The sequence below is a fragment of the Cariama cristata genome, unplaced genomic scaffold (genome assembly GCF_000690535.1).
Source record: "Cariama cristata isolate BGI_N322 unplaced genomic scaffold, ASM69053v1 scaffold46520, whole genome shotgun sequence".
NCBI lineage: Eukaryota > Metazoa > Chordata > Aves > Cariamiformes > Cariamidae > Cariama > Cariama cristata.
Genome location: NW_009596088.1, coordinates 1 through 9,769, shown reverse-complemented (window position 1 = coordinate 9,769; position 9,769 = coordinate 1). Strand labels below are relative to the sequence as shown.

Genomic DNA, 9,769 nt, shown 5'->3' with positions numbered 1-9,769 from the left:
TTTGCATAATCGTTCATTCAGCTCGGTGTTAATTACTGTGTCTGAAGTGCCCTGCTAATGAGATAACTGTGTGAGGACTTCAAGAAGGGAGTGGGAGGAAAACAGGTGTAAAATTAATCAAAGTGAGAGCATGGACTACATAAAAGCTTGCTCTATCTACCAAAATGAACTGTCTTAGTGTTTGGTTCTCATTAATTTATTACAAGCTTTTGACAGCAGTTAACAAATAATGTAAATGCCTTACATCAGTATGCAATAAAATTGGCAAACTACACATAGAAAAACATCAATGAAATTTCAACTTGTTTGAATAATTTTATTAGTACTTTTCTGCAGAGTTGCATGTAGTGCTTCTTCTTGAAACAATCTCTGGATATATTCTTAGCTTCTATGCGATTAAAAGTTTTTATTACCAACTCTTACTGAATGTCTTCTGTGAGAAAAGCTCTTGGGAAAGTTGTATGTTTTTGTATGTTATGTGCATTATCTCTTGTCTAAGTATAGACTCTGGGAACAGTATTTGTTTTCCAAAAGTACTTCAGAAAATTTGATGGCTTCTGACTGTGCTTGCATTCCAGTCTCTCCTCAGAGTTCCTGTCTATATGGTGACTTAACTGAGAATTAAAGTTGTCTGGCATTTTTCAAGAAAAAATTCAATATCTTGCAGAAACAAATCTAATGTAATTGGGTTAATAGAAGTCTGTACCATATACTCTAAGTTTGCAAAAAGCCTTTTCATAATAAACACGTAAAATGTAGAAGTAAGAAAACTTTATTTTAACTTAACAAAAATTTTAAATTAAATGGACCCAGTCCATTTTCAGCTACTGTAACAGAGCAGATGAACAGAGTTCTGACAGAGATACAGCTAATCTTCAATACTTTTTAAAATAGCGTAGTGTATTCAGCGAGTGCCTATTTTATTCTTCCCATAACAGTTATTCAAAGTAAAAAGTATTAGGTCAGGTTTATTTTTTTTTTAATGCAAATCACTTTCTTTCGGTATGTTTTTGAAGCATGTGAAGATAACAGAGGCTATTTAGGCAGAGAGGAATTTAAAGTTGCTGTAGTAATGTTGTTTGGTTATAAACCCTCAAAGGTATTTTTTTTTTTGTTTAGAAGATCCAGCTTATATAGATGTCTCACTACTGAGAACTCTGTGTACTGACTGGTCCGCACTAATTGGAGTGAATTACTGTAGGTTTGGTAAACAGAAATACCTACAGATTCTTAAAGTAATTTTCTTGTCTGGGGGTATTTATTTCAAAAATAATCAAACTTCTACCTCTCCTGCTGCAGACTGTGAAGAGCAGAAGGGTGCCTTGTATTTCGTATGTGTACAAGATGTATGAAATAAGTGACTTACTGAGATTGTTATTGATCAATTTTTGGTTTTTATTAGTGGTACACTCCATTTCTTTACTCAGAATAAAGCTATTTTTGGTTTCAAGTAACAGTTGCACATTTTTAGTCTTGACTTCTCTAATATTATTCTATAGCTGTACAAAAATCTTAACAAAAGAAAGGTTTATTGAGAGAAATAATGTGTGGCATACGGGAAGATAGAGGATAAATTGTATGGCTTAATGTAGTTCTGGAAGTTATGTTTCTAGTCTAGTACTGCAAATGATCTCAAAAAGAATATGAAGAACACACATGCAAGGTTTCAGAATAAATACAGGTATGTCTGTGAGTTTCTTTCTCATGGCATGTTGATACAAGCTTGACCAATATACTATAAAGTACATTTAGTATAGAAATTATGACTCATCTTTCTTCTCCAGTTTGAGCAATCTCCTTCCTCAAGGACCACTTGTGACTAATTATCTTTTTTTTATTTAGATATGTGTTTTAGGAAAATAGTCTGAACAAGGCCATAAAACAAAATTTTATCTATGATCATTTAAAGTAAAAACCATGGAAATGTTTTATTAAACTGTGAAAGTAGTTATCTCTGATGCATTTCAGCTGTGGGTAAACATTTTCTCAATGAACTAGGGCCAGATCTAAAAATAATTTAGACTTCTAAAGTAAGTCTTAACTGCTGAATTATGAATCTGAAAATACTCTGCTTCTCCTTATCTATCTTCTGCTATCTATTTTTACCTTCATGTAAAAATTAGCTGTTCTGTTAAATTCCCTGAATGTTTCTTCCAGTAGGAGTACTCAGAACATGCTTAAGGCATTCAAACGAGCAGATTCTGCGCATAAGTCACTGATGGCTCCTTCTTGGAAAGAAAATAGGAAGTGGAGGGCTCCTGGGAAGAAATGAGGTGCAAGTTTAGTTATTTCTTCCTGAAAAGGTGCCGTCACATGTGCTGTGTCTCTAGGCAGTGCCACGACCACCTGGCTGTAGACCATTTTGTCTGTGCAGCTGCACAAAAATTAATTACAAACGTTTGTTCCAGGACTGATTCTGTTGTCTAGTGGTTTTGCTACCACCTTAAGTGGGCCCAATTCCAGCAACTGTTGCTCTTTACCCAATGACTGCTCATTGTGAAGTACTAAAAAGATCCCTGGGTAGACAGATACTTTTCTTTGTGGCTTTTGCTAACATGCATTAACTATGGTTTATGGCACGGCCACACCTTTTGCTTTTGCTGATGGCTAGGCCTTGTAAGTGTTCCTTTCAACATCTGTGTAGTTTTTAATCTAGTTCTGAGAAACACAGCTTTCTCTGTGTACCAGATAGGAACCAAATGCAGAAGTTACAGTCCTAAAAGTTGATTGTTAGGATCCGGTTCTTGAGCATGTTATTCTGCATTTTGCTCTGTTGTCGAAATGATTAAAATCAGAGACTATAGTAACAGTCCTTGTATTTCTTTGGAAGTCGCTAAGAACAACCCTGGCAAGGAAAGTACTTTCAAGAGCTTTTTCCAAAAAATAGGGAACGGTGTGCACATGTTACTTAAGGTTGAAACTGTTTTCTTAACTACACTGCATACTGACATAAATTTTTCAGTAAAAATGGGAATTACTTAGCATTATCGACTGCAATCAAGCAACCGCATTTTTAGTAAATTGTTGCTGCATCTTTATTTGGTCGTGTTTTCATTTATTCTATAAGTAATACTAACTTTAGCCACTAGATGTCATGAAGGAACTCTTTACTGGAGAAGGTCGGACCTAAGAATTTGAATCCCATTCCCACTCCACTTGCTTTTTCAAAATAATTTGTTATAACATTTCTATATTATTTCTTACAAAATATTAATTTTGTGTGGTTATTCATAGAGATTCTGACCTTACTACTTACTAGTGTTTCAAATGAAAAGGGTGCTGCAGGAATAGTAGTCATGAAAACATATTGTTTCCCCAGCTGAAGTTTCATTCCTGGTACTGTTACATTTAGATCTAACTAAAAGCACTCTCTACACTGTGCCTAGGAGGCCAGGCCCCACAGAATGTCCAGTGTTTTCCCTGACCCAACTCCTTACCCTCATGTCAGGACACTGGTAGGTCGACATCTGGTGCTCAACAAGATGCCAACAGGAGAGCACCCTGACATCCAGAGTACAGAAGGGCAGTCTGAGCTCAGGGCTGCTTACAACTTCCAGCTGCTTTTCTGGCACATCTTATCAAAGCTTTCTAAGAAGGACTACGTAGTCTATTTGTATGCCTGACACAGTCTATGTGAAAAGTGTTGCAGGCCAAACGGAACATATAGTCATAGGTTAACCGGTCACAGCATGTTTGCCTTGTCCGTGCACCAGAATGGAGCACGCTTTGGTTGCACTAGAAGCTGCTAACGTGTTGTCTCCTTTCATGTGAGTTGTCTCAGTGCTGCAACTATGTACAATCTTGTATTCTAATAACATAGATGTGAGAGTTTGGACTCATGAGCCATGCTAAAAAGCAGTATAAATATAGTCCAAAGTGGAACTCTGTGCTTTCTTGGCTATACACTCCCTTTCTGTTCTTTACATTGTTAAAAGATCTTTTCCAGTGATGTCTTGGTCACCTCCTAATTCAGTTCTGAAAAGTAAATTATTTTTTTTTTGTTTTCATCATGTTGTTTCGATTTTTGCCTTTGTACTATTAATGAATCTTGGTAACACATTAGTGTTAGGTGAATCTTGGTAACACGCTAATTGTCATGTAACTGTCACTCCTGTGTTGCTATCAGATAAAATTGTGAGGTAAGGTCCTATTGAAAGACAGTAAAGGAGATACATAGTACATAAAATGAGACAGTAGTGGATTGATTTCAGCATAGTTATAGAATCTGGATGATGCGAACAGATTTTTTCATTGCCTTCTCATTTTTTTTATTCTTTACATTTTTATTAAAGTTTTTATTTTAGATAGATTTACCAAATGAATTTTGATCAAACTAGGTTTCAGGAAATAGTTGGTCTCCAATCTGATTATTGAAACAGAAAGTTCTTTCATTGTTTAAAGGAAATAACAAATTTGGAGGCTGATGCTCCAAAAGTTAATTTTGAATATTACAGTTCCTTTGTACGTAGTTGAACTCCAGTCTGTATAAAGTTAAGCATGTTTGTTTAAGCATACTTAGTTTAAAATTTGGATATTGATTAGGATTCTATTAGGACTACATATATACTTAGTTGACTGGACGAAAAATAGATGGTTTTAATTATAATAAAATAATTTCTTACTTAAATGACATAGATGATACTGTGTAATATATATTATGAGATCAGTATTTAGTGAAATCACATACTATTGATATAAATGGAAATCATAGAGGAGTTCAAATTTATCACTTCTGTAGAAAACCACTGTGGCATATCTTCTGTGTTCCAGTGTGAAGGTGGATTCAGTAATGTCTTCTGTGAGACCACAAAATTCAGGCAATATGCAAACACCTATCTGTCATGACTTCTGTTCCTTTTTCATTTGTAAATTTAAAAAAATTTGAAGCTTAAGACTCTCAAGAGTTTTGAAGAACCTGGTGTATGTTAATGATAATGTATGCAATTGTATGAGATTTGACAAGGCTGGGTGCCTGGTCCTGCACTTGGGTGACAACAACCGCATGCAGTGCTACAGACTTGGGGAAGAGTGGCTGGAAAGCTGCTCAGCAGAGAAAAGCCTGGGGGTGTTGGTCGACAGCTGGCTGAACATAAGCCGGCTGTGTGCCCAGGTGGCCAAGAAGGCCAACAGCATCCTGGCTTGTATCGGGAACAGTGTGGCCAGCAGGACTGGGGAAGTGATCGTCCCCCTGTACTTGGCACTGATGAGGCTGCACCTCGAATACTGTGTTCAGTTTTGGGCCCCTCACTACAAGAAGGACATTGAGCTGCTGGAGTGAGTCCGGAGACGGGCAACGAAGGTGGTGAAGGGTCTGGAGCGCAAGTCTGATTGGGAGTGGCTGAGGGAGCTGGGGTTGTTTAGCCTGGAGAAGAGGAGGGTGAGGGGAGACCTTATCACTCTCTACAACTACCTGAAAGGAGGTTGTAGCGAGGTGGGGGTTGGTCTCTTCTCCCAGTACATCCAGGCCCTTGAGCGAAGACAATCCCACGAATGGGTTTGCCTTTGCCTTTGCCTTTTCTACATACTGTACATACTTTTGCCTTTGCCTTTTCTACATACTGTAGAAGGGGACAAAGTCCCTGTGGTGCATGAAAGGAACATGCTGGGTAAAACTGTTTGGGTGTATCCTGGTTCGGGCAAAGGCAAACCCATTCGTGGGATTGTCTTCGCTCAAGGGCCTGGATGTACTTGGTGGAGATGCTGGGGGTTGAACCCGGGGCCTCTTACGAGTAACAACTGATAGGACAAGAGGAAATGGCCTCAGGTTGCACCAGGGGAGGTTTAGATGGGATAGTAGGAAGAATTTCTTCACTGAAAGGGTTGTTAAGCGTTGGCACAGGCTGCCCAGGGAAGTGGTTGAGTCCTCATCCCTGGAGGTATTTAAAAGATGTGTAGATGTGGCCCTTAGGGACATGGTTTAGTGGTGGTCTTGGCAGTGCTAGGTTAACGATTAGACTCAATGATCTTAAGAGTCTTTACCAACCTAAATGATTCTGTGATTCGATTCTGTGATTCTATAAATGAGATTACCAAGGCTATTAAAGAGTATCATATGATTTAATTTAGTTTTGTAATATTTTTAGTGCTTGTTACCTTTAGCTTGAACTTATTCTTGCTCTCAAAGTGGCATTTCTTAATAGCGACATTATATAGATTAGTGATAGAGAAAAGTGATTAGTAATTTTTAGTGTTTAAGTTGGTAAGTGATGAAAAAGGTTCTGTCAGTTTTTTGATACTGTTCCACTGTTTACTTGGGCAAATACTGGAGTCTTGCACCACAATTCAGTAAGTATCTCTTTCTGTAACAGCCCTCCCATTTATATAGTTCTGCTTGTTTTTTCTTGTCCTTGACCTTATCAGTTATGCCCATACATCTATTTGTGGAGTCATGTGGCAAGTCTTATTGAAGAAATGATTCATATAAATAATGAAGTGGCAAAAAAATGTGGTTGGTTTTATCAATAAGTTCCCTCATCCTTTTCGCCACATGGCCACACAAGTGTTTGTATCAATACATCTGAAGCGCATTGTGGAGGCCAGTTCTGTTTATTCTAGCATTGATGCCAAAACCCATGTTCGTTAAACCACACCCTTACTTGTAGATCTTTAATTTAGGCAACAAATACAGAATAAAGATTTTACTTGGATTTTTTTCAAGAGAACAACCACATATGAATGCTTGAACCAGAAGAGATAGCTTTACAGCCTGTTCTAGTAGTACATAAATTGCTAACTCTCAAGATCAATGAATAGGCTGCACTCTTTTATAGGAGTCATTCTATAAAAGGAAAATTGTCTACTATAATTTTCTGGGCTTGTATGTTACTCTGAAAGAGCAAAAATAAATGGATGGAAAGCTTATATTGCTTTTTATGGTTTCAATTCCATAGTTATCCAATTGAATGGAAAGCTGTTCATGCAGGCAAGTTCAGTATGTTTAGGCAACCTCTGTTATTAAAGAAATTGTGCATGTACAGAACCTAGCAGTTGAAAGCAGCAAGACTTTGTAATCCTGGAAACTGAGACTGTGAAGAGTTCTTAATATATGATTTTTCAAGAAGAAATAAGGAAAGAAACACAGCAAATCCGTAAGCTTAGAGTTTAAGATTTGAATTGAGACAGCAGGTGGAGCTGAAGGAGTTGTGCTTTGGAACCACTGCAGAAAGAATAGGATATGAATGAATCAAAAGAAAGAGAAGCGCAGAGCTTTTGTTATGTTATTTGATAAAGAAAAATTCCTGCAGGATACAGTCATGTTGCCTTCTAAAGAAAACTAAATTGTTTAAAATGAGCATAAAGCTCATATTAGAAAGTTATGACATAAGAATATTTGTCTGTGTTTAAATATTGAGCTGAAATGGGGTTTTCTGCCAAAAACTATGCATCTGCAGAATTTTTATATCAAGATTTTTGCATGTTTCATGGGGAGGCCTGAAGTTTGGGGGATAGATTTTTGTTTCTTAATTTTTATATTTTACTTTGATTTTAGAAGATATGGTCAATTAAACTTACAAACTAGGTTTGCATTTCAATTTCTTTCATTTTCAGTTCATTAAAAGGATAAGATAAATGTATAATGAAGACTTTAATATAGTATGCAGGAGGAATAACCAATCCAGTTTTACATTCAATTTTATTATGAATTTCATAGGAATCTATATTTGAGGTTATAGATTATTTCAGAGTTCTCTCACTGCTGGGAATGATGCCAGATAGATTGTTTATGCAGCATGGATCTTTATCTATGGCATGCAAGTGCTATTGACTTAGAAAAGTCCATGTTTCTCTCCAGTGCAAAGAAACATGCGATTGCAGGTAACAAGAAGAAAAACGTGGGAATAAACAGAAGCTTTGTACTCAAGGATAGAAAATATGTGAGAAAATTGAAACGATACTGAAATGTTTGTATTATCATGATCTAACTTTGAAGGCTATTATTTCAGTTTTATTTTTGTGTTTATTTATATAGTTGAAATTATTCATAATTAGTAGACCACAGTCATACATATTTTTAAGGAGAAAAATAAAACTGACTTTTTTGCAGGGATATTTATTTATATTTTACATTTTCTAGGTCTATTATTTGAGAAGTTTTTAAATCTCATGAGTGCAAAGAAGGCTACACAGTTATACAGTAATGAAACAAGGCAAATATTTACAGCTTTTGATGTGCAAGGTAAGTTTTTTCTCCTAAATATTTGGAGTATAAATTAAATTCTAAAACAACTAAGCAAAACAGAACACCTGGAGGAATTAAGAAGAAGTTAAGATGAGATGCCCTGGATGCTGCAAAGTTAAGTAAACCAGTACCAGACTAACAAAGATCATGATGATGTTACTATAAATAAAGTCAGGGTCAGTAGGCTGCTGTATTCTAGGTGGCAGCTCTGGATTGTCTGTTGTACTGTGAACTCCTCCAGCTGTTAAAAAAAATCTCTAGCCATTCAGTCTACCTACTTGCTGTTACTGCCTCTCATTATTTCTGTGTTACTTATGTATCTCCACTCACTTACTTATGCTACATATTTTACGGATTTCTGTCCCTGGTGATGGCTATAGATCTTTTTTTACTCGTCATGATAGACCAAGGAAGGGAAACCAAAGCAACAAGGATTTTTTTCTTATTCTTCTTGGGAAGTAGACGTGGTGATTCTTTTTTGTTCCTGCTGGACAACAGAGGATCTCCCGTCACCAAACTGTAGAAACAAAAACTTCATCAGGAGCCTCTGAGCTGATAGACATTCAGATGATTCTTTGCTTTTTTCTTTCTGACCTGATATAGGACTATGGTCCTTGAAAAGAGGGAAAGTGAAACATATGGCAGATCAGATGTTGGGATGCTCAGATAAGCATCCACTCTGCTTTTTGCCATGAACTAAAAGTAGCTTTTGAAGTGTTATATTTAGAGAGTTACTTCAAAGGACTTAACTGTTTCAAGCACTGTGCTTTTGTTTATCTTGCTGTCTGCTGCACACAATCTGCGATAGCCCTGTTTGAGATGCTTTATTTTCCACTTGGATCTGGAAGTGAATTCATAACTTAGGTGACTAATCAGTTGATATGACTCTCATATAACGTATTCCAGATCTTAAGTCTGCAGCAGCATTAAATTGAAGGAGAAATTTTTTATTAAAGGAATTTTTTTAAACACAGTGCTCAGAGTAACTAAGATGTCAATGAAAATGAGAGATTTGAAATTTAATTTTGCATATTTTAGAGACTATATTTCAAAGTTTTACAAATCTGAAATTTTCAATTCAAAATGTCTGCTTTTGGCATTAAAACTTAAATAAGAGAGTTGTAGATGTTGTAGGCACAGTACTTTTGAACAGGGTTCACAGTGGCAAAAAGGAATTGTCAGTATAAAATCTTCCTTAGACTGTTTTGGCTATATAATGTAGCCATCCTAAAATATTTTGTGAATACAGTAGCTTAAAGAGTGTATAATGACTTCAGAAATGTGAATTGATTAGCTCACATGTAAACATAATTGTATTAAGTAGTTTTAAAAAACCCCTAATTTATATTATTTTTCTTTTGCCTAATCTTTGATTTAAAAGATAGAGGATTTTTGACTTCCGAACACTTCAAGAGAGCCTTCAATTCTGTTTCTCCCGAGTTATCTGAAAAAATCATCGTTGAAGACTTCAGGTAAGATTAACAAAGAGATCCTTATTCCTGAATAGCAGGCTTTTTGCTATATATATTTCAGTTAATTGAAATTATTAGATTCTATTATGCAGCTGAAGATATTACTGTTTCAGTGCCT

At 36.1% G+C, this 9,769-nt stretch overlaps 1 protein-coding gene across 1 annotated transcript; it reads left to right on the top strand.

Annotated features, from left to right (window-relative positions):
* The first annotated feature begins 982 nt into the window (after positions 1-982).
* On the top strand, positions 983-9,655 carry EFCAB11 (EF-hand calcium binding domain 11). The gene is made up of 4 exons (XM_009704337.1): positions 983-1,099; positions 3,387-3,513; positions 8,075-8,176; positions 9,561-9,655. The coding sequence occupies exons 1-4, from the start codon at positions 983-985 to the stop codon at positions 9,653-9,655; spliced, it is 441 nt and encodes a 146-aa protein (XP_009702639.1).
* Positions 9,656-9,769: the final 114 nt, after the last annotated feature.

Excerpts from the sequence above, each read along its gene's own strand:
- EFCAB11 (XM_009704337.1), top strand. The coding sequence starts at position 983 with ATGCAAATCACTTTCTTTCGGTATGTTTTTGAAGCATGTGAAGATAAC. Across the intron at positions 1,100-3,386 it reads TTGGTTATAAACCCTCAAAG|GAGGCCAGGCCCCACAGAAT; the intron begins GTATTTTTTTTT and ends CACTGTGCCTAG. Across the intron at positions 3,514-8,074 it reads AGAGCACCCTGACATCCAGA|GTCTATTATTTGAGAAGTTT; the intron begins GTACAGAAGGGC and ends TACATTTTCTAG.